The sequence below is a fragment of the Pongo pygmaeus genome, chromosome 19 (assembly GCF_028885625.2).
Source record: "Pongo pygmaeus isolate AG05252 chromosome 19, NHGRI_mPonPyg2-v2.0_pri, whole genome shotgun sequence".
In the NCBI taxonomy this organism is placed as follows: Eukaryota; Metazoa; Chordata; class Mammalia; order Primates; family Hominidae; genus Pongo; species Pongo pygmaeus.
In genome coordinates this window covers 58,345,287-58,370,195 of record NC_072392.2, presented here as the reverse complement: position 1 = coordinate 58,370,195, position 24,909 = coordinate 58,345,287, and the positions used below count along the sequence as shown (strand labels likewise).

The 24,909-nt window shown below is 39.8% G+C and overlaps 1 protein-coding gene across 5 annotated transcripts in view; it reads left to right on the top strand.

The window, feature by feature from the left end:
* INTS2 (integrator complex subunit 2) overlaps positions 1 to 24,909 on the top strand; it is a 62,488-nt gene that overhangs the window by 9,731 nt on the left and 27,848 nt on the right. For all 5 annotated transcript variants that reach the window (XM_054457137.2, XM_063655632.1, XM_063655631.1 and 2 more), the window contains 8 exons: positions 6,238 to 6,368; positions 6,614 to 6,787; positions 10,646 to 10,872; positions 13,702 to 13,827; positions 20,508 to 20,579; positions 20,664 to 20,778; positions 22,862 to 22,930; positions 24,348 to 24,482. In XM_054457137.2, the coding sequence (XP_054313112.1) occupies positions 6,238 to 6,368; positions 6,614 to 6,787; positions 10,646 to 10,872; positions 13,702 to 13,827; positions 20,508 to 20,579; positions 20,664 to 20,778; positions 22,862 to 22,930; positions 24,348 to 24,482 (1,049 nt within the window). The remainder of the gene's footprint in view (positions 1 to 6,237; positions 6,369 to 6,613; positions 6,788 to 10,645; positions 10,873 to 13,701; positions 13,828 to 20,507; positions 20,580 to 20,663; positions 20,779 to 22,861; positions 22,931 to 24,347; positions 24,483 to 24,909) is intronic.

Sequence of the window (24,909 nt, the reverse complement as noted above, 5' to 3'; positions counted from 1 at the left end):
GAGGTGGAGGTTGCAGCGAGCCGATAACGTGCCACTGCACTCCAGCCTGGGCAACAGAGTGAGACTCTGTCTTAAACAAACAAACAAACCAAAATACTTCTCCTCTGTAAAATGGAGATATTGATAGTGTAATAGTTCTCTGACTTTTTAAAGAGATTTATTGAATATCAGATGGTATGTAAAAGCTCTTTGTAAACTGTGTCCTTGCCGATTTTTTGTCAACTTGTTCTATCAATTACTGAGAGAGGAGTTTTGATGTCTCCAGACATAATTGTGGATTTGCCTATTTCTTCTTTTTGTTCTGTCAGTTTTTGCTTCATGTATTTCAAAGCTCTTTTGTTGGGTTTATATGCATTTAGGATGATTATATCTTTATGATGAATTGAGCCTTTTTTCATTATAAAATATACTTTTTTCCCCAAGTCAAATTTGATTTCTTTATTCTTAGTTTTCACAATTATAGTTATATTCCTCTTTCTAAACATTATTTACATATTATTCAATTTGTTGTCACCTTTGTTTTAATTTTTCTTTTTAAAAAAATTCCAAGTTTTATTTTAGATTCAGGGGGGTACATGTGCAGGTTTGTTACATGGGTATATTGTATGACACTGAGGTCTGGAGTTTGAATGATCCCGTCACCCAGGTTATGAGCATAGTACCCAATAGGTAGTTTCTCAGCCCTTGTCCCCTTTCTTCCTCCCCACTGGTAGTCCCAGTGTCCATTGTTCCCATCTTTATGTCCATGTGTACCCAGTGTTTAACTCCCACTTATAGTGAGAACATGTGGTATTTGGTTTTCTGTTTCTGTGTTAATTTGCCTAGGATGGGATGGCTTCCAGCTTTATTCTTGTTGCAGCAAAGGGCATGATTTCATTCTTTTTAATGGCTGCATAGTATTTCATGGTATATATGTACATTTTATTTAATCCACTGTTGATGGGCACCTAGGTTGATTCCATGTCTTTGCTATTGTGAATAGTATTGGGATGAACATACAAGCGCATATGTCTTTGGTAGAACAATTTGTTGTCCTTTGAGTATATATCCAGCAGTGAGATTGCTGGGTCGAATGGTAGTTCTGTTTTAAGTTCTTCGAGAAATCTCCAAACTGCTTTCCACAGTGGCTGAACTAATTTACATTCCCACCAATAATGTGTAAGTGTTCTCTTTTCTCCACAGCCTCGCTAGCACCTATTATTTTTTGACTTTTTTATAGCCATTCTCACTGGTGTGGAATGGCATTTCATGATTGTTTTGATTTGTGTTTCTCTGATGATTAGTGATATGGAGCATTTTTTTCATGTTTTTTGGTTGCTTGTATGTCTTCTTTTGAGAAGTATCTTGCGTGTTCTTTCCTCACTTTTAATGGGGTGGTTTTTTGCTTGTTGAATTGTTTATGTCCTTATAGATTCTGTATATTAGGCCTTTGTCAGATGCATTTTTGTCAATATTTTCTCCCATTCTGTAGATTGTTTGCTCTGTTGATAGTTGCTTTTGCATGCAGAATATCTTTAATTTAAATAGGTCACACTTGTCAATTTTTGTTTTCATTGTAATTGCTTTTGAGGACTTGGTTATAAATTCTTTGCCAAGGCCAGTGTCCAGAATGGTATTTCCTAGTGTTTCTTCTAGGATTTTTATAGTTTGAGGTTTTACATCTAAATCTTTAATCCAACTTGAGTTAATTTTTGTATATGATAAAAGATAGGGTCTAGTTTCATTCTTCTGCATATGTTTAGCCAGCTATCCCAACACCATTTGTTAAATAGGGAGTCCTTTCCCTGTCATTTATTTTTGTCAACTTTGTTGAAGATCAGATGATTGTAGGTGTGTGGCTTAATTTCTGGGTTTTCTGTTCTGTTGCATTGGTCTGTGTGTCTGTTTATTTTTATTTTTATTTTTATTTATTTATTTATTTTTTGAGACAGAGTCTCACTCTGTTACCCAGACTGGAGTCCAGGAGTGCGATCTTGGCTCACTGCAGCTCTGCCTGCCGGGTTCACACCATTCTCCTGCCTCAGCCTCCTGAGTAGCTGGGACTACAGGCATCCACCACCACGCCTGGCTAATTTTTTGTATTTTTAGTAGAGATGGGGTTTCACTGTGTTAGCCAGGATGGTCTCGATCTCTTGACCTCGTGATCCGCCTGCCTCAGCCTACCAAAGTGCTGGGATTACAGGCGTGAGCCACCATGCCTGGCCTGTGTGTCTGTTTTTATACCAGTGCCATGTTGTTTTGGTTACTGTAGCCCTGTAGTATAGTTTGAAGTTAGGTAATGTGATGCTTCTGGCTTTGTTCTTTTTGTTAGGATTGCTTTGGCTATTCAGGCTCTTTTTTGCTGTATGAACTTTAGTATCCTAAAGTTTCTAATTTTGTGGAAAATCATGTTGGTAGTTTGATATGAAGAGTGTTGAATCTGTAGACTGCTTTGGGCAATATGGCCATTTTAAAGATAATGATTCTTCCAATCCATGAGCTTGGAAAGTTTTTCCATTCATTTGTGTCTTATATGATTTTTTTTTTTTTTTTTTTTTTTTTTAGACAGAGTCTCGCTCTGTCGCCCAGGCTGGAGTGCAGTGGCGCAATCTCGGCTCACTGCAAGCTCTGCCTCCTGGGTTCAGCCATTCTCCTGCCTCAGCCTCCCGAGTAGCTGGGACTACAAGTGCCCGCCACCACACCTGGCTAATTTTTTGTTTTTTTTTTTTTTTTTTTTTTTTTAGTAGAGACGGGGTTTCACCGTGTTAGCCAGGATGGTCTTGATCTCCTGACCTCGTTATCCACCCGTCTGGGCCTCCCAAAGTGCTGGGATTGCAGGCATGAGCCACCGCGCCTGGCCTTTTTTTTTTTTGAGACAGAGTTTCACTCTGTTTCCCAGGCTGGAGTGCAGTGGCGCAGTCTCGGCACACTGCAACCTCTGCCTCCTGGGTTTAAGCATTTCTCCTGCATTAGCCTCCCAAGTACATGGGATTACAGGCATGGGCCACCACACCTGGCTGATTTATTTATTTATTTATTTATTTCTTTGAGACGGAGTCTCGCCCTGTCACCCAGGCTGGAGTGCAGTGGAGTGATCTCGGCTCACTGCAACCTCTGCCTCCCGGGTTCAAGCGATTCTCCTGCCTCAGCCTCCCTAGTAGCTGGGACTACAGGCGCCCGCCACCACGCCCGGCTAATTTTTTGTGTTTTTAGTAGAGACGGGGTTTCACTGTGTTAGCCAGGATGGTCTTGATCTCATGACCTTGTGAACCGCCTGCCTTGGCCTCCCAAAGTGCTGGGATTATAGGCATGAGCCACTGCGTCCGGCTAATTTTTGTATTTTTAGTAGAGACGGAGTTTCACCATGTTGGCCAGGCTGGTCTTGAACTCCTGACCTCAAGTGATCTGTCTGCCTCGGCCTTCCAAAGTGCTGGGATTACAAGCATGAGCCACTGTGCTTGGCCTCTTTGTAGAGATTTTTAACCTCCAAAATACGCTTTTTTTTTTTTTTTGAGATAGTGTCTCGCTCTGTCACGCAGGCTGGAGTGCAGTGGTGTGGTCATGATTCACTGCAGCATTGATCTCCCAGGCTCAAGTGATCCTTCTGCCTCAGCCTCTTGAGTGAGTGAGGCTACCAGCGGGTACCACTGGGCCCAGCTAATTTTTTTTTTTGAGACGGAGTCTCACTCTGTTGCCCAGGCTGGAATGCAGTGACGCAGTCTCGGCTCACTGCAAGGTCCGTCTCCTGGGTTCACGTTATTCTCCTGCCTCAGCCTCCCGAGTAGCTGGGACTACAGGCGCCCGCCACCACGCCCGGCTAATTTTTTTGTATTTTTAGTAGTAACACGGTTTCACCGTGTTAGCCAGGATGGTCAGGATCTCCTGACCTCGTGATGCTTCCTCCTCGGCCTCCCAAAGTGCTGGAATTACAGGCGTGAGCCGCGCCCAGCTAATTTTTTGTATTTTTGTGGATATGGGGTTTCACCATGTTACCCATGCTGGTCTCAGACTCCTGGGCTAAAGTGGTCCGCCTGCCTCAACCTCCCAAAGTGCTGGGATTACTGGCGTGACAAAATAGACTTCTTTATTGCTGATAATATTCCTTCTTTTCAAGTCTACTTTGTCTGAATAATACAGCCATGTCATCTTTCTTATAATTAGTTTTTCCATGGTGTATATATTTCTTCATCTCTTTAATCTGTCCATATCTTAAGGTCGATTTCTTGTGGACAGGTATAGTTCGGTCTTGATTTTTTTTAATCTAGTGGCAGTCTCTGTCTTTTAATTGGAGTGTTTAGACTGTATACATAGACCATTTAAATGTGATTATTATAGTGGTTAGGTTTGAATCTTCTTGTTATTTGTTTTCTATTTATTTTCTTTTTCCTCTTGTACTTTGTGCCATTGTTGTCATGGATTTTACTTTTACATGAATTATAAACCTTAGAGCAAATTGTTATTACTTTTGTTTTAAACAGTTAATTATATTTTAAAGACTAAAATATAGAGGAAAATACTATTTATCCACATATTTACCATTTTTGGTGCTCTTAATTCCTTTCTGTAGTTCCATATTTCCATCTGGTATAATTTCCCCTTAACTTGAAGAATTTCCCTTATTTTTTGTAGTGTGGGTTTGTTGCAACAAATTTTACCGGCTTTTTTGGTCTGGAAAAATATATTTTCAAAGGGTATAAAATTTTAGGTTGACATCATCTTTTAGCTATTTAAAGATGTCGTTCTGGCTGGGTGTATGGCTCACACCTGTAATCCCAGCACTTTGGGAGGCCAAAACAGGAGGACTGTTTGAAGCCAGGAGTTTGAGACTAGTATGGTGGCCAAGCAAGAAAGCAAGATCCCATCTCTAGGAAAAAGAAAACAAAAAACAAAGATGTCATTCTCTTTTCTGCAGTAAATTTTATCTTTGTTCCTCTGTAAAGTTTCTTCTTCCCTCTGGCTACTTTTTTTTTTTTCTTTAATTTCTTCTGGCTCCTTTTTTTTTTTTTTTTTTTTGGGGAGACGGAGTCTTGCTCTGTCGCCCAGGCTGGAGTGCAGTGGCATGAACTCGGCTCACGGCAACCTCCGCCTCCCCTGGGGTTAAAGCAGTTCTCCTGCCTCAGCCTCCGGGGTAGCTGGGACTATAGGCATGTGCCCCCATGCCTGGCTAATTTTTGTATTTTTAATAGAGACAGGGTTTCACTCTGTTGGCTAGGCTGATCTCGAACTTCTCACCTCAGGTGATGCGCCCATCCTCTGGTCTAGTTACTTTTTCTCTTTTTTGGAGATGGAGTCTTGCTGTGTCACCCAGGCTGAAGTGCAGTGGTGTGATCTCGGCTCACTGCAACTTCCACCTCCCGGGTTCAAGTGATTCTCCTGCCCCAGCCTCCTGAGCAGCTGGGACTACAGACGCGCATTACCACACCCAGCTAATTTTTGTATTTTTAGTAGAGATGGGGTTTCACCTTATTGGCCAGGCTGGTCTCGAGCTCTTGACCTAGTGATCCACTTACCTCGGCCTCCCGAAGTGCTGGAATTACAGGTGTGAGCCACTGCACCCGGCCCTGGTTACTTTTAAGATTTTGTTTTTATTACTGATTTCAGAAAGTTGACATGTGATGTTTCTTGGTATGATTTTCTTTGCATTTGTCCCACTTAGGGCTCATTGAGCTGGGTTTAGAGTTTTCATTCAACTTGGGAAAATTTCTTCAAATTAATTAATTAATTTATTTATTTGAGACGGAGTTTCGCTCTTGTTGCCCCAGGCTGGAGTGTAATGATGCGATCTCGGCTCACTGCAACCTCCACCTCCCGGTTCAAGCGATTCTCCTGCCTCAGCCTCCTGAGTAGCTCGGATTACAGGTGGCTGCCACCACGCCCAGCTAATTTTTGTATTTTTAGTAGAGATGGGTTTCACCATGTTGGCCAGGCTAGTCTTGAACTCCTGAACTCAGACGACCCACACCCCCCACCTTGGCCTCCCAGAGTTCTGGGATTACAAGTGTGAGCCACTGCCCCTCAAATGTATTTTTGTCTTGTGCTTTCTTTATCTCTCTGGGACCGTAATTCCAAGTGTGTTTGAATGTGTAATATTGTCCCAGAGTTTACTATTCTTTTTTAAGTCTCTTTTCATTTTTTGCTTCATTTTGGCCAATTTCTGTTGTCGTGCTTTCAAATACCCTGATCCTTTTCTTCTGTCGTGTCAAATCTTCATAAACAATTAATTCTGAAGGCTGAAGAAGACGGTTTCTATCATGTTAGTTTGTAGGGGCCTGATAAAAAATGGAGAACGACAAGATGAAGAAAGTCTTGGAGGAAGGCGCAGGACAGATGCCTTACGCTTCTTGTGTAAAATGAATCCTTCTCAGGCCCTCAAGGTCCGAGGCATGGTGGTAAGTGATCCTGTGTTTTATTAGACAAAGGCCTTTATATTAGGTCCAAGAACTCTTCTCAAGATGGTTTTAGAGTCCTGTAGAGGTTGGGAATTTTATTTATATACTGGATATGTTACCTTCCTCTCTGGGTTTTTATGTTTTGTAGGAGTTCTTCCTCTAAACTTTAGATATTTAGATTTGGAAGCATCCTTGCCCTTTTTGCTTATGATACTGAATTCAGTTTGTTTTCTTTTCTGTGCTAGGTGGAAGAATGTCACTTGCCAGGCCTTGGTGTGGCTTTGACATTGGATCATACTAAAAATGAAGCTTGTGAGGATGGAGTGAGTGACTTGGTTTGTTTTGTAAGTGGTTTGCTTCTTGGAACAAATGCGAAAGTCCGGACTTGGTTTGGAACTTTTATCCGAAATGGACAGCAGGTGAGGGTTAAATATCTGTATAGGCTAAGGGTCAGAATACTTTAGCAGCTGCTAAAAGAGAAAGAAACATTTTTTGAATGATGTCATTAGACAAGTGGTTCTCACACTTTCTAGTTTCAGGGACCTCCTTATATTTTAAAAAATCACTAAGGATACCAAAGAGCTTTTGTTTATGTGGCTTTTTTCTGTTGATAATTACCATATTAGAAATTAACACTTAAATATTTGAAATATTTATTTAGTTCTTTTAAAAATAGGAACAGCTGGTGTGTTGGTATGTGCCTATAGTCCCAGCTACTTAGGAGGCTGAAGCAGGAAGATTGCTTGAGCCAGGGGGTTCTAGGGTATAGTGTGTGATAATTGTACCTGTGAATAGCGACTGTACTTTAGCCTGGGCAACATAGCGAGACCTCATCTCTAAAAAAAAACCAAAACCAAACAACAATAACCCTATTAAATGTGAACATAACATATTTTAAATGAAAACTAACTGTGTTTTCCCAAACAAAATTTAATGAGAAGAATGATAGTTTTATTTTATTCTATTTTTTTCAAATATCTTCAATGTCTGGCTTGATAGAAGCCTTTGGAAACTGCACTGTACCCTTGTGAGTGAATGAGAAAGAAAAAGACAGATAATATCTTGAGTATTATTAACACCTTTCCGGACCCCCTGAAAGAATATATCTCCAGGGTTCTGGGCCAGACTCATGAGAACTGGTGCATTAGGTCACTGAAATAAGTTATTGTATTTTTAAATTTTAATACATATGTGTATATATGTTTTTATTATGATAAAATATACATAACAAAATTTTGCCATTTAATCATTTTTAAGTATATAATTCAGTGGCATTAAGTATATTTACAGTGTGCAACCATTATCACTCTCGTTTCCAGAACTTTTTTTTTTTTTTTTTTGAGATGGAGTCTGACTCTGTCACCCAGGCTGGAGTACAATGGCGCAATCTCGGCTCACTGCAAGCTCTACCTCCTGGGTTCGAGGATTCTCCTGCCTCAGCCTCCTGAGTAGTTGGGATTACAGGTGCCCACCACCACGCTTGGCTGCTTTTATATTGAGTAGAGACTGGGTTTCGCCATGTTGGTCAGGCTGGTCTAGAACTCCTGACATCAGGTGATCCACCCACCTGGGCCTCCCAAAGTACTGGGATTACAGGCATGAGCCACCACCGGGCCTGGCCCATTTCCAGAACTTTTTCATCATCCCAAACAGAAACTCTATATCCATTAAATAACTCCCCATTCCCCCTATCATCCCATCCTCTGGTAACCTCTATTCAACTTTCTGTCTCTATGAATTTACCCTTTCTGGCTACCTCAAGTAAATGGAATTACACAATATTTCTCCGTTTGTATCTTGCTTATTTCACTTAGCATAATGTTTTCAAGGTTCATCTATGTTGTAACATGTGTCAGGATTTCCTTTTTAAAGGCTGAATAATACTCCATTGTGAACTTAGAGTAGAACTACCATTCTGTCCAGCAATCCTACTGCTGGGTAGAGAAATCATTATATAAAAAATGTACCTACACTTGTATGTTTATTTCAGCACTATTCACAGTAGCAATGTTATGGAATCAACCTAAGCGTCTATCAACGGATGGTTGCTTAAAATGTGATACACACACACACACACACATATATACACACATACGTATATATGTATACACACACACACACACACACACACACACCATGGAATACAACTCAACCATAAAAAAGAATAAAATCATGTCTGACAGTAACATGGATGGAACTGGAGGCCATTATATTAAGTGAAATAACGGAGAAACAGAAAGTCAAATATTGCATATTCTCACTTATGAGTGGGTGCTAATCATGTGTACACATGGACATAAGCGAGTGGGATAATACACATCATAGACTCCAAATGATGGGAGGGTGGGAAGGGGGCGAGGGTTGAGAAGTTACGTATATTGGGTACAGGGTATACTATCAGGGTGATGGCTACACCAACAGCCCGGACTTCTATGCAATAGATTCGTGTAACAAAACTGCACTTGTACCCCCTAAATCTATAAAAATAAAAAGTAAGGGCTGGGTGGGGTGGCTTACGCCTGTAATCCCAGCACTTTGGGAGGCTGAGTTGGGCGGATCACAAGGTCAGGAGAACGAGACCATCCTGGCCAACATGGTGAAACCCTGTCTCTACTAAAAATACAAAAATTAGCAGGGCGTGATGTGCGTGCCTGTAGTCCCAGCTACTTGGGAGGCTGAGGCAGGAGAATCGCTTGAACATGGGAGGCAGAGGTTGCAGTGAGCTGAGATCACGCCACTGCACTCCAGCCTGGTGACAGAGCACGACTGGGTCTCAAAAAAAAAGAAAAATAATATTCCATTGTATGTGTATACCACATTTTTTGTTTTATACATTCACCTGCTTATGCATATGTATTTTGCAGCAGTTTTTAACTTGCAAAATATTTTAATTTTTCAAAAACTAATTTATATTAACTATGTGAATAGAGTTCCTATGAAGGAGCTAATGCAGATTGCGATTTAACTCGTTGAGGTCACTTAGCTAGACAACATGTATACTGCTTATATCCTGTAGTCTATTTTTTAAGCTACTGAATCACAGTTTTTAAAAATATTCAAGTTCTACTTTGTAGCCCATTTGAAAACTGATTTTAAGCTCTGCTTTTTAAAACAAAGTTAACGTTTATTTATTGGATGCTTCATATATGTCAGGTACTGCATTAAGCACTTGGCATGCTCATCTTGTTTGTAGTTGTCCTTTGTATATGATAAACCTTTATTCTTTGAACTTACTGTTGTTATTAAAGCAGGTCTATCGTATTTTACTTAGAGACACTCAAAAGATAATAATTAACATTTGTCTAGCCCTGTATAGTTTAGAACTGCTTTCATACATGTATTATCTTTGTTCATTTGTCTACTTAACAGACTTTGAGTGCTTACTGTATATTAGGCACAATGTTAGACTGTGCAGAGTGAGAGATGACTAAGACATTGTCCCTACCTGAAGAACTGTAGTGGTTATAGAATTGTAAACTCTTGTTTTTTTTGAGACGAGAGTATCACTGTTGCCCAGGCTGGAGTGCAGTGGCGCCATCTTGACTCATTGTAACCTCCGCCTCCTGGGTTCAGTTCAAGCGATTCTTGTGCTTCAGCCTCCCAAGTAGCTGGGATTACAGGTATGCACCACCACATCTGGCTAATTTTTTTGTATTTTTAGTAGAGACGGGGTTTCACCATGTTGGCCAGGCTGGTCTCGAACTCCTGACCTCAAGTGATCCGCCCACCTTGGCCTCCCAAAGTGCTGGGATTACAGGCGTGAACCACTGCATCAGGGCAAGAATTGTAAACTCTTAATTATAGGAGTTCTATAAGGTAAATACTGTTGATAAAATATTTCCTTGTCATTAAGGAAATTGGGGTTCAGAGAGGCTAACCAATGTACCTAAAGGTATATAATCATCTAATAGTAGAGCTGGCATTTAAACCCCAAGAACTTACGTCTTCAAAATCTGAGCATTTTCTCCTATACCACATATCACTTTGTTAGTCTTTATGTATTTGAAAGTACCATTTAAATAATATTCCACAATTCAAATTGTCACTAATTTAATCTTTCCTCTGCAACCTATCCAAATTATGGGGAATATTCATTCTTCAGATAAACTAGTGCATTTTGAGTTTGCTTGATTGGTTAAAATGAGATTCTGTAGTCACGACAATCTCTTCAAATAGGCCAATTTGAAAGTGTTTAAGTGGGGAGCTGTGTTTTAGCTCCCTTTTAGTTTAGTAAATGCTTCACGCTTTCTTCCTTTTGTGATCTGTATTTCTTTCAGAGAAAAAGAGAGACCAGCAGTTCTGTCCTTTGGCAGATGAGAAGGCAGCTTCTTCTGGAGTTGATGGGCATTCTTCCCACAGTAAGAAGCACCCGAATTGTGGAAGAAGCTGATATGGACATGGAGCCCAATGTATCTGTGTATTCGGGGCTGAAAGAAGAGCATGTTGTGAAAGCCAGTGCACTCTTACGTCTGTACTGTGCTTTGATGGGGATCGCTGGACTCAAGTATTCAATAGTTTGATATTTTACCTTTTTGTCATTTTACCTTCTTGTTTCTATTCTCAGGAAAGTGAGCCAAAGGCCTTTTATTCAGAGGATTAAAGTTTTCTGTTGGACTCAGGTAGTGGGCTGGCCTGTAAGAAGAATGAAATCCTAAGGCCAAGAATTCCTAGCAGAGATGATTTTGTTCTGATTGTAAACAGAACTATATAAATATGGGAGGAGCCAGAGCAGTTTATCAATTTCCAATCACAGTTTAAAGAAACCTGTGATTTCAACACAGCTTGACAAAACTATAGTGAATGATCTGTGAGTGATCTTTTACCATTGACTAGCTGAAGTAAATCTCTCCTTTGTTTCCTTTTACAGCTGATATCATAAATAATTGTTTAAAATTAATATGATGCGATTAATAAGTACAGTGTTTTCTTTTTTTTTTTTTTGAGATGGAATCTCCGTCCATCGCCCAGGCTGGAGTGCAGTGGCATGATCTCGGCTCACTGTAACCTCTGCCTCCTGGATTCAAGCGATTCTCCTGCCTCACCACACCTGGCTAATTTTTTTTTTTTTTTTTTTTTGTATTTTTAGTAGAGACGGGGTTTCACCATGTTGGCCAGGCTTGTCTTGAACTCCTTACCTCAGGTGTTCCGCCTGCCTCAGCCTCCCAAAGTGCTGGGATTACAGGCATGAGCCACTGTGCCTGGCCAATACAGTGTTTCTTAGTCACCATACAAAATCCTTTTGAATAATGTTCTTAATAATTGTACATACAGTCCTCATTTGCATGTCTCCAATATGCATGAGTTTCAGTTACGCCAGTTTATTTAAATAATGCTGGTCTCTCAACACAGTTGACATTTCAGTTGCCATGATACATTAACCAGATAATTGCATAGAGTTTGTGAGCTCCTCAGGCCACATATCACTAAGTAAATAACAGATGTACATCATGATTAGTGACCAGTGGCCTCACTTCTTTCAAAGTCTGTCGGTGGCTGGTTACTGCACACCTGTTATTTGATTCATGTACATATAGCAGAGGAGGTAGTTGTAAAGGTTGAATATCCCTTATCTGAAATGCTTGAGACCAGAAGTGTTTGGGATTTTAGAACTTTTCGGATTTTGGAATGTTTATATTATATTTACCGATTTAGCATCCCTAATTCGGAAATTCAAAATCGTTAATGCTCCAAAGAGCATTTCCTTTGAGCTTATTACCTCATATTGGCACTCAGAATGTTTTGGAGTTTGGGGGCATTTCAGATTTTAGGATTTTTGGATTGGGGTTACTCAACCTGTATTGCTTCCTTTCTCTCCATAAGAAACTCATGTTCCAAAACATGGAAACAGTTTTTGGAACATTATATTCCAAAAACAGATAATTGGAAGAGACAGTTGGCCAATAAAGATGAAAGCATAGGCCAGGCGCAGTGGCTCACGCCTGTAATCCCAGCACTTTGTGGGGCCAAGGCGGACAGATCACCTGAGGTTGGGAGTTCGAGACCAGCCTGACCAACATGGAGAAACCCTGTCTCTACTAAAAATACAAAATTAGCTGGGTGTGGTGGCACATGCCTGTAATCCCAGCTACTGAGGAGGCTGAGGCAGGAGAATCACTTGAACCCAGGAGGTGGAGGTTGTGGTGAGCTGAGATTGCACCATTGCAGTCCGGCCTGGGCAATAAGAGTGAAACTCCATTGCTACAAAAACAAAAAACATAAAAAAAAGAAGGAGGCAAAGGCTGTTTAAACTACTCTTGATAAAGTCTTTACGAAGAAATAAAAAACTTTAAGGCTGGGCACGGTGGCTTACACCTGTAATCTGAGCACTCTGGGAGGCCGAGGCTTGCGGATCAGTGAGGTCAGGAGTTCGAGGCCAACCTGTTCAAGATGGTGAAACCCTCTCTCTACTAAAAATACAAAAATTAGCTGGGAATGTTGGCGTGTGCCTGTTGTCGCAGCACCCAGGAGTCTGAGGCAGGAGAATTGCTTGAACTCAGGAGGTAGAGGTTGCAGTGAGCCGAGATTGTGCCACTGCGCTCCCGCCTGGGCAACAGGGCGAGACTCTGTCTCAAAAAAAAGAAAGAAAGAAAACAGTTTAATTCCCAATGTTTCTAATATTTTCAATTAGAGTACTATAAAAATATTAGTTTTACCATTAAAAAAAAAAAAATTCCTGACTGGGTACAGTGACTCACACCTGTAATCCCAGCATTTTAGGAGACCAAGGGAGGTGGATTTTTTGAGCCCAGGAGTCTGAGACCAGCCTGGGGAACATGGCAAAACCCTGTCTCTACTAAAAAAAATAAGCTGGGCACGGTGGCGCATACCTGTGGTCCTAGCTACATGAGGACTGAGGTGGGAGGATTACCTGAGCCTGGAAGGTCAAAGCTGAAGTGAGCTCTGATCCTGCCACTACACTCCAGCCTGGGCGACGGAGCAAGACCTTGTCTCAAAAAAAAAAAAATTCCTTATGCATTATAATCAACAGAGTTTTTAATGTTTTGACAAAAATTTTAAAGGCTAGATAGAGTACAACCATACTTTTCACCATTGATTATTAAAATTGTGTTGCATGATTTCAGCTTGCATGGTCATTTTTATGGTCTCACACTACAGGGCAAAGGGAGGACCTGCCTGTATTTGTGTCCACCGTAAAACACTGTAGTTGTAATTTCTCAACAGTTTTGCATTTGGCAACTTGAGATGTTAAAGATTTTATAAATAGCAAGGTATCATTATAAAGTTTAAAATTTTTAACTAAAAGGTTAAAAATTCACTTTTTCTTCTTCATCCCAACTAAAAATGTAAAGCCTAATGATGTATTCCTTTTTAGACCAACTGAAGAAGAAGCTGAGCAATTGTTGCAGTTGATGACGAGCCGTCCTCCTGCTACGCCAGCTGGGGTTCGCTTTGTTTCACTTTCCTTTTGTATGCTACTGGCCTTTTCTACACTTGTCAGGTACCTAACTATATAAGTTGCTCCATTTTCTCAAGGTTTACTTTTATTTACTCAATAAAATTGTATAGCATTAGATAAGAGCTTTCTACAAAAGCTGGTCTAGGTGTGGACAGTTGTAGTTTTGTTTTTTTTTCAATTTTTAAGAAAAGGGGTCTAGCTTTGTTGCCCAGGCTGGAGTACAGTGGCTGTTCATGGGTATGATCATAGCACAGTGCAGCCTTGAACTCCTGGCCTCAAGTAATCCTCCTGACTCAGCCTCCCAAGTAGCTGGGACTACAGGTGTATGCCACTGGCCCAGCTTATTTGTATTTTTTTAAAATAAGGGTATCAGTAGCATCTGATTCATTTTATTTATCTTACATATGTACATTGTTTAAAGAAGTCAAAATAGTTCTTCAGGATTTGTTAAGGCAAATAGCAGTCCTTCCTTCTCTCCTTCCTATTTCACCTTTTTTAGAGGCAGTGTCTTTCAATTCTTTTAGCTGTTTATTTTGTGTTTTACTGCTACATCTGTAATAATATGTTTGTATTTGATACCTCTTGATTTTTGCTTTTAGGTATTTTTTGTTGAGTTCCCAGTATGAAAGATGAGAAATTAGTTCTGTGTCTTTTTTCTCCCTGTCCTAAACACATCCATACATGTCTTTCCTATCCTCTCATTCTCCTAGTATGGTTATAATTTAGATTAGATCAATATATAGTTGTTATGATTATGTAAGCACTACTGAGAACTAAACCATGCAGTATATGATTATTTTTTACTTCCTTGTAAAACTTGTGTTTTTTTTGGATTAATATTTATCCTATGTTTTTGTTTTTTGCTTTTAACTTTCTTGGTGTTGTATGTACCATTCATGTAACCTCAAACTCTCTGCCAGCCTAAATCTTCTCTCCAGGTGTTTTGACTCATTAGATAGTCTGTGAGTTTCATCTTCTTGAGGAGATTTCTTCAGGAGCATTTTGGTCTGAAATGGTTACCAGCTATACCTGGTAGTACAAAGCTCTCATCCTGGGATTGACCTTCACCATCATTTTGGAGACTTGCTTCATCTCTCCTTTGTTGGATCTCCTGTTTCTTATATCTCATATCATCATCTTAGCCAGGCGTGGTGGCTCACACCTGTAGTCCCAGCTACTAGGGAGGTTGAGGCGGGAGGATTGCTTGAGGCTATGAGTTCGAGGCCAGCCAGGGCAACATAGTGCGACTCCTGTCTTTGTTTAAAAAAAAAAAAATTAAAAAGAAAACCTATCCTTTCTTTTTTTTTTTTTCTTTTTTGAGAGAGTCTGGCTCTGTTGCCCAGGCTGGAGTGCAGTGGTGCCATATCTTGGCTCACTGCAAGCTCCGCCTCCCGGGTTCACGCCATTCTCCTGCCTCGGCCTCCCGAGTAGCTGGGACTACAGGCGCCGGCCACCGTGCCTGGCTAATTTTTGTATTTTTAGTAGAGACGGGGTTTCACCATGTTAGCCACGATGGTCTCGATCTCCTGACCTCGTGATCCACCCGCCTCGGCCTCCCAAAGTGCTGGGATTACAGGTGTGAGCCACCGTGCCCAGCCTCTTTTTTTTTTTTTTTTAAGCTCTTTCACCCAGGCTGTAGTGCTGTGGCACAATCATAGCTCACTGTAACCTTGAACTCCTGGGTTCAAGTGATCCTTCTGCTTGAACCTCCTGAATAGCTGGGACTAAGGCACGTTCCACTATCCCTGGAGAATTTTTTTTTTTTTTTTTTAAGAGGCAGTGTCTCGCTATGTTGCCCAGGGTAGTCTGAAACTCATGGCCTGAAACAGTCCTCCCACCTCAGCCTCTCAAACCACTGGGTTTACAGGTGTGAGCCACTGTACCTGGTCTTAGAATGAGCAAGTTATTTTTAGAGTGCTGAACAGGTTCTAAAATTCTGTTGTGTTGGTGGTTGCGTAACTCTGTATATACACTAAAAACCACTCAGTTGTACACTTTGGGTAAATCTTATGGTACATATATTACATCTCAATAAAGCTGTTTTCTAAAAAGTAGAACAAGATGAGGGGAAGGAAAAGAGGAAAGGATAAGAAAATACAACAATCATTTCAGAAAGTCCAATTCCAAATAAAAGGAGGGTTTAGACAGAGAACACCCAAGAAGAAAACATTAACAACAAATTAATTCAGGAAAATTTCCTAGAACTGAGGGACATGAGTTTCCAGGTTCAAAGGGCTTACTGAATGCCTAGGACAATAGTCAAAAAGAGACTCAGACTAAGGCATATCATCCAGAAATTTCAAAACCCTGGGGATAAAAAACTAATCCTACAAGTTTCCATATTAAAAACGAATAGGCCACACAAAGGACCAGGAATCAGAATGTCAGACTTCCTAACAACACTGGAAGTTAGAAGACAAGCAACACCTTCAAAGTCCTGAAAGGAAATTATTTCCAACTTAGAATTCCATACCCCGTCAAACTATCAATCAGGTGTCAAAGTAGGACAAAGATATTTTCAGAAATACCCAGTCTCAAAAAGAATTTACTTCACACATACCCATTCTGAAGAAGCAAAATGGCCAGGCACACTGGCTAATGCCTGTAATCCCAGCACTTTGGGAGGCTGAGGCAGGCGGATCACCTGAGGTCAGGAGATCGAGACCATCCTGGCTAACACGGTGAAACCCTATCTCTGCAAAAAAAAATACAAAAAAAAATTAGCCGGGCATGGTGGTGGGCGCCTGTAGTCCTGTAGGCTGAGGCAGGAGAATGGCGTGAACCTGGGAGGTAGAGCTTGCAGTGAGCCGAGATTGCGCCACTGCACTCCAGCCTGGGCTATAGAGCGAGACTGCATCTCAAAAAAAAAAAAAAAAAAAAAAAAAAATCATTCTGCCTTTTAGGATTTGTCTTTAACTTTATCTTCAATTCCTATTCAGTCTTTAATTTCTAAGAGCGCTTTTTTGGCTCTCTGAATGTTTCTTCTTTGTAGTGTCTATTGGTTCATTATAGCATAATTTCTTTGATATTAGTCATACTGATTTTGAAGAGATTTTATTATTTGTGTTGCTTCTTTTCTCTAAGTTGCTTTTTTTCCCTGCCTTTTTTTGGTCTCTGTTTTTAAAATTAGAAGTTTTTCTCAGATACTTAATATTTATTATTATTTTTAAATTTCTATTTATTTATTTATTTAGAGATGGGGGCTCTCTCTCTTGCTCAGGGCAAACGCAGTGGTACAGTCATAACTCATTGCAGCTTTGAACTTCTGGGGTCAACAGATCCTTCCACCTCAGCCTCCCAAGTGGCCAGTGTGGGCCACCACACCTGGCTTATTTTTAAAAGTTTTTTGTAGGGATGGGGTCTCACTTTTGTTGCCCAGGCTGATTTTGAACTCCTGGCCTAAGGTGATCCTCCTGCCTTTGCCTCCCAGAGTGCTGCAACTACAGGTGTGAGCCACCACACCCAGCCAATATTTATTGTTCATATATATATAATTTTTGAGACGGAGTTTTGCTCTTGTTGCCCATGGTGCAATGGTGTGATCTCAGCTCACCGCAACCTCTGCCTCCCGGGTTCAAGTGATTCTCCTGTGTCAGCCTCCCAAGTAGCTGGGATTATAGGCATGCGCCACCACCCCCAGCTAAGTTTTGTATTTTTAGTGGAGATGGGGTTTCTCCATGTTGGTCAGGCTGGTCTCAAACTCCTGACCTCAGGTGATCTGCCTGCCTTGGCCTCCCAAAGTGCTGGGATACAGGTGTGAGCTACCATGTCTGGCCGATTGTTCATATTTAAGACTTGGAAATGAAAAAGCATATTAGAACCTCTAATGCATAAGTGGGTCTTTGGGAAACTCTTGGGCTGATCAGAGTTCTAAAGATTATTGTCTGGCCTGGAGAGGGAAGGCCTATACAGAAACCCATAAACAAAGTTAAAGAGTGAGGGTTAAGGGCTGGTAGATATTAGCTTGCAGTATAATCATTTACTTAATTCTCCTACTTTCATAATGGTGCTCCAGATATACCTGGTTGTCCCTTAATTCAGACGCGTGATTTTACCACCTCCAGACAATAAATCTCCAGTCTTCTCTCTGCTGAGGGAAGGGTATTCTTCTAGTTGTGCAGAATGCAGGAGGTGATTTGGAGGTCTACTACTTATATAGAATGTCAACCTCTTAATTTTAGTCTGTCTTCACTCTCAGTCCTGGAACTGCCTGGAGTAGCCTGAGCCCTTTTGGAATTCCGTGGTATAAAATGGATGGGTTTTCTCTTCTACCAGTTTAGCATTTTGCTTCCTCAGGTCTGCTAAGTCCATTTCCACTTATCTATGTGTTCTCTAGCTTCCAATATTTTGTGGTGTTGTCTCTCCTCAATATCTTATGCGTTTATGCCTTTTAAGAAAATCCCTTTAATGTAGCTTTAATGGAGTTTCAGGATGGTGTAAAATTAGGTACATGAATTCTTTCTTTTCTTTTTACTTGAAGTACTTTCTAAACATTATCTCAAATACTCATTACTCTTATAGGGTATTTTTTTTTTTTTAGATAGGATCTTGCTTTGTTTTGCAGGCTGGAGTCCAGTGGCACAATCAGGGCTCGCTGCAGCCTTGGCCTCTTGGGCTCAAGAAATCCTCCGATCTCAGCCTCCCGTGTAGCTGGCACTACAAACATGTGCCACCATGCCTGTCTAATTTTTAAATGTTTTTGTAGAGATGGGATCTCACTTTGTTGCTCAGGCTGGTCTTGAACTGCTGGACTCAAGCTATCCTCCTGTCTTGTCCTCCCAAATTGCTGGGATTACAGGCAAGAGCCACTGTGCCCAGCCTTATAAGTTATTTTTGTCCATATCTTATAGATAGAAAAACTAATGTTTAGAAAGATACTTAAAAGTCCTTAAGATAGGCCAGGCACAGTGGCTCACGCCTGTAATCCCAGCACTTTGGGAGGCCAAGGTGGGTGGATCACCTAAAGGTCAGGAGTTCGAGACCAGCCTGGCCAACATGGTGAAACCCCTTCTCTACTAAAAATATAAAAAATTAGCTGGGTGTGGTGGTGGGCACCTGTAATCCCAGCTGCTCGGGAGGCTGAGGCAGGAGAATCTCTTGAATCCGGGAGGCGGAGGTTGCAGTGAGCCAAGATTGTGTCATTGCACTCCAGCCTGGGCAACGAGAACGAAACTTCTTCTCAAATACAAAAAAAAAGTTCTTAACGTTTGAGAGCTACAGTGAAAAAGAAAAAGAAAGATTATTTGTGTTTCTTCTTCAAGATCACACTACCAGTAATTAGCAGAGATGGGATTCTCACTCAGATGTGGTAGGCTGTAAAGGCTGTAATCTTTCTACTACATAACCCTTTATTATTTGTTATATGGTTTAGGTATAGTTGAGAATGACCTTTTTTATTTTCTTAGCTTTTGGTAATAGAAGAAGCATACTTTTCATTTGCTTTTAGTTGCATCTATTTTTACTGCACTGAAGTGGAAAGAGATTGGTGAAAAAATTTTCACAAGTCAACGTCAGCTTGTACTTTTCAATTAAAATTTAGACCGGGCGTGGTGGCTCAGGCCTGTATTCCCAGCACTTTGGGAGGCCAAGGCGGGTCAATCACCTGAAATCAGGAGTTCGAGACCAACCTGGCCAACAGGGTGAAGCCCCATCTCTACTAAATATTTTAATATATAAAATTAGCCAGGTGTGGTGGCAGACACCTGTAATCCCAGCTATTCAGGAGGCTGAGGTAGGAGAATCGCTTGAACCCAGGAGGCGGAGGTTGCAGTGAGCTGAGATTGCGCTGCTGCACTCCAGCCTGAGCAACAAGAGTGAAACTCCATCTCAGAATTTAGGAATTCCCTTTAAAAAGTCATTGTTGGGCTAGGCATGCTGGCTCACCTCTATAATTCCAGCACTTTGGGAGGCTTAGGCAGGAGTATCACTTGAGCTCGAGAGTTCAAGACCAGACTGGGCAACATAGCGAGACCTGTCCTCTACTAAAAATAAAAAATATTAGCTGGATGCAGTGGCGCATGCCTGTAGTCCCAGCTACTTGGGAGGCTGAGGTGGGAGGATCACTTGAGCTTGGGTGGTCGAGGCTATAGTGAGCTATGATTGCGCCACTGCACTCCAGCCTGGGCGACAGAGCAAGACATTGTCTCAGAGAAAAGTCATTGTATTTTTATAGCCATTTTTCATATCTGGTGAGCCTGTGAGTGCCTTTTTTTCCATGATTAGTGATCATTTGTTTCTCTGTAACTTTGAAATCTACTCATAAGGTTTCTATAAATTAAATTTCATTTTTCCAAAAGATGGACTGCTCATTACTGTTTGGCACTCAGTTTGTGATATTTTGATGCTTAAGTGTTAACACTAGATTTTTTTCTATATGAAATAAGTATCAGCTGTTGTATAGTTGTTTTAACAGGTTAATCCCAAGGGGCCTTTGTTTTCTGAGGAATGTGAGGAAGCTTACTCTTTCCAACCTGTGAAGGCAGTAACTAAGACTTTGAGAGGGGATCCATGAAAAAAAGCAAAGGTCCTCATTCTTGAGCTCTAGAATTACTTCATACCTCAATGACAATTAATGGCCCAATTCAGCAAGCCTTTAATTTGACTTGATACTTGAAAATAGGGCAGGAAAAATAATTTCTACCAAAAATAACTTCAGAATGCTTTTTATTCATATACTAGTATATCTAATTGAAACCAGTGACATTCTGGTATATTTTATATAGTACACCTGAACAGGAGCAGCTGATGGTGGTGTGGCTAAGTTGGATGATAAAGGAAGAAGCGTATTTTGAGAGGTAAGATAATTTGATTTAGTTAGTTGAGAAAGCTTTTCTTCTTCTCTCTTTGGAAAATTCATATTTCCTATTTTGTTTTGACAGTACTTCAGGCGTCTCTGCTTCTTTTGGGGAGATGTTATTATTGGTGGCTATGTACTTTCACAGCAACCAGCTTAGTGCTATCATTGACTTGGTCTGTTCCACTTTGGGGATGAAGGTAATTTTCTTTTAACTTCTTTCTAAAAAAAAAAAAAAAAAGGTGTTTCTAAGCTGGACATTTTGTTGTAGTGTAAATAGATTGTTTTCATTTAAGTAATTTTAATTGTTTAATAGAAGTTTTATCAAGAGCGCTTAGAAAAAAATGCATTTTGAAACCTTTATTTACTAAAATAATAGATACTCATGCAAAAACCTTGGAAAGCACAGAAAAGGGAAAGATATCTTATAATTCCATGATTCAGAGATACCTAGTATACTGCTATTAATATTCTGATGTCTGTTCTTTCTTTAAAGTGATGTACATATTTGGTAATTTAAAAAAACTAATATATGATGAGCATTTACTCATATCAATAAATATTATAATACAGTATAATTTTTAATGACTGCATTGTCTTATAGTCCATTGTTTGATCTTCTTAATAGGTCCCTTATTATTTCCCATGTAGATTTTCTAGTTTCTGTATAATGCTTAGAGGAATATCCTTGTTTATGTAAATACACACATAGGCACCCACACGTATCTCTTCATACATCTGTTGGATCATTTTCTTAGGGCAAATTTCTAGAAGGTAATTAATTGCTAAGGAAAACGGTATGACTATGTTAAGGTGTTTCATGAGTACTGTCATATTATCTTTTCGAATGATTGTATCAGTTTAACTCTTATCATTAGTAAGAACTCCTGTTTTCCTAAACTTTCTACATGACTGAGCATTACTATTTTTTTTTAATCTTTGCAAATTTGGTTGATGAACAGTGGTGTCACTTAGTTTGAATTTTTTGATTACTAGTGAAACTTTAGTATTTAAAATCTATGTGTTTTGGCTTACTTCTTTTGTGAAAAGCTTATCAGTATCCTAATTTTCCTGTAGGGACTTTGATTTATTTTTTTCTTTCACTGACTCAAAAGGAAAGATATGTCATTATGCCTTATACATCTTACTTCATATATTTCAAGATGTATATTTTACCCAATATTGAAATTGGGATTCATTTTACAGTTGACATGTAATATGAAAGTGGTAGTGTTCCAACTCCTACTTTTTTCTTGAAAAGCTACTGTAATATTAAATCAGTGACATATCTTATAGTATCTTTAAAAGTGGAGAGTTCAATATGTTATAATTGACTTTTTCCAGTCTTTTTTGCCATTTAACTTTGCCATGTGGAAATTATTATCATTATTATTTTTATGTAGTATATTAAATGTCTTTTTTTTTTTTTTTTTGAGACGGAGTCTTGCTCTGTTGCCCAGGCTGGAGTGCAGTGGCGCGATCTCGGCTCACTGCAAGCTCCGTCTCCTGGGTTCATGCCATTCTCCTGCCTCAGCCTCCCCAGCAGCTGGGACTACAGGCACATGCCGCCACGCCCGGCTAATTTTTGTATTTTTAGTAGAGACGGGGTTTCACTGTGTTAGCCAGGATGGTCTTGAATCTCCTGACCTTGTGATCTGCCCACCTCAGCCTCCCAAAGTGCTGGGATTACAGGCGTGAACCACCGCACCTGGCTGTAAATGTTCTTTTTGTGTTTTCTGTTTTGCTCTTATGCTTAGAAATGTTTTCCTTTCTTGGGTTTATATAAGTGGTCACTTATATTTTCTTCTAGTTTTTTGGGTGGCTTCATGTTTTACATTTGAACATTTTAATCTACTTGGAGTTTGTTTTGGTGCATGGTGTGATATGTACAAAAAGTGTATGTGTGTCTATATGTATATATACATATATACATATATTTGTGTGTGTATGTGTGTGTATATACAGACACACACATACACACACACACATATTTCTCTTGGCCTCACAGAGGGGCAGCTATCCCAGCTCCATGTAGTAAATAATCTGTTTCCCCCAACCGACTGAAAATGCCAATAATAGTATTTATTAAGTGCTTTTTATATTGGTTCTGTTTCTGAGTATTAACACTTTAATGTTGGGTTTGGGAAAGCATTTCTAAAACAGAGTAGAGTACTTGAACATTTGAACATTTATGTGTATCACAGCCATTTTAGATAAGTTCCCTAGAATAAATTGTGTTTCATATATTTTTACATGCTGTTGGAATTCTTTTGGTAATTTTAGATTGTAATTAAGCCAAGCTCCTTGAGCAGGATGAAGACAATCTTCACACAGGAAATTTTTACTGAGCAGGTATTTCTTTTTATTCTTAGGTACTTATTTAACTTTCTTTTACAATATTCTTTGGGAGAAAACTTGTGTGTCTTACCTTAAGAAAATAATATGGTCTTTTTTCTTTTTAAACTCATGATGATTTATTTCATCTTTGAAACTTTCTTAAAGAATAATCCATTTAAAATACAGTTTTAAAACTAGTCATAACATACCAAAGCATCTTTTGAATTTATATATTTTTGGAGACTTTGAGTAGATACTTAGGAGAATACTCTTAGATGTTGCTGGTAGGGCATCTCAAGGGGTAATTGTTTTAATGTGTCTGGAGAAAGATAAAATGAAGTCCTATTTAAACCTTGAGGCTGTAAAATTCATTTCTAACTAGATTACAGGCTAGAGTCTAAATTTCTTATACTTAACATGTTCTTCTTTAGCCTTAGCACTTTTGTCCATGGATAAGCCTAAGGATTTTTTTCATTTCTTTTTTTTTTTTAATCTCACTTTGTCACCCGGGCTAGTATACAGTGGTATGATCATAGCTTACTGCAACCTCTGCCTCCTGGGTTGGAGCAATTCTCCTGCCTCAGCCTCCCAAGTAGCTAAGATTAGAGGTGCCCACCACCACGCCTGGCTAATTTTTGTATTTTTAGTAGAGATGGGGTTTTACCATGTTGACCAGGCTGGTCTTGAACTCCTGACCTCAGGTGATCCACCCACCTCAGCCTCCCAGAGTGCTGGGATTACAGGCGTGAGCCACTGCACCCAGCCAGTTGCTTTTTCATGGCTATTAATATCTTTATTTCTATATTTTACTATCCCTCCCACCCTCAACACGCATATGCACATATACTCCTGAATTACAAATAGTCACACAGCATGTGGGAGAATCATAAGTTATTTTTTATCTTTAAATTTGAACCAATTGGAAGACAACTTTGAAGAGGGTCTTTAAAAGACAATTAGAGCCTATGCATGACATACTGAGAATAAATATTTCTGTTTATATTTATGTGTTGCTTTATAGTTCATATGATGTTTTTCCAAAAAGAATATTTTCCCCCCGTAACAATGCTTTGAGGCAGGTATGGCAGTGTCCTGTTTTGTAGATGTGAAAAAGATTCAGAAGATAAATGACTTCTTCAAAGTTATTGAGCCCAGATTGTATGCTTCAAAATTTTATTTTATTTTTTTACCTTATCACACCACTGTGTATGTATCTATGTTTATAAACAAAAAATTAGGGAATTATATAAATCCCTAAATGTACATTTCCTCAGCATTCAAAGACAATTAAAACATGTAATAATTTATTTTCATCATTCATTTCTAGGGACCACACTTGTATTAGGTGTTGACAATCTACTTACTAATCTCTCTTTCAAAATAATTTTATATTTAGTTCTATTATATTACTAATACTATTTTTCCGTTTTAGGTTGTCACAGCTCATGCAGTTCGGGTCCCTGTTACCAGCAACCTGAGTGCCAACATTACTGGATTTTTGCCTATTCATTGTATTTACCAGCTTCTCAGGAGCCGTTCCTTTACCAAGCACAAAGTGTCAATAAAAGTATGCCCCTACAAATAAAACAAATAAAATAAAAGCATGCCCCTACATTTTTATATATATATATTTTTTCTTTTGAGATAGAGTCTTGCTCAGTCACCCAGGCTGGAGTGCAGTGGTGCAGTCTTGGCTCACTGTAACCTCTGCCTCCTGGGTTAAAGTGATTCTCCTGCCTCAACCTCCCAGGTAGCTGGGACTACAGGTGTGTGCCACCACGCCTGGCTAATTTTTGTATTTTTAGCAGAGACAGGGTTTCACTGTGTTGGCTGGCTGGTGTCGAACTCCTGACCTCAAGTGATATGCCCGTCTCAACCTCCCAAAGTGCTGGGATTACAGGTGTGAGCCACTGTGCCTGGCCTAAATTTATATTTCAAAGAACAACCTAAATTAATGCTTTCTCCTCAGTTGTATTTCAGTTTGTAGGCCTTTA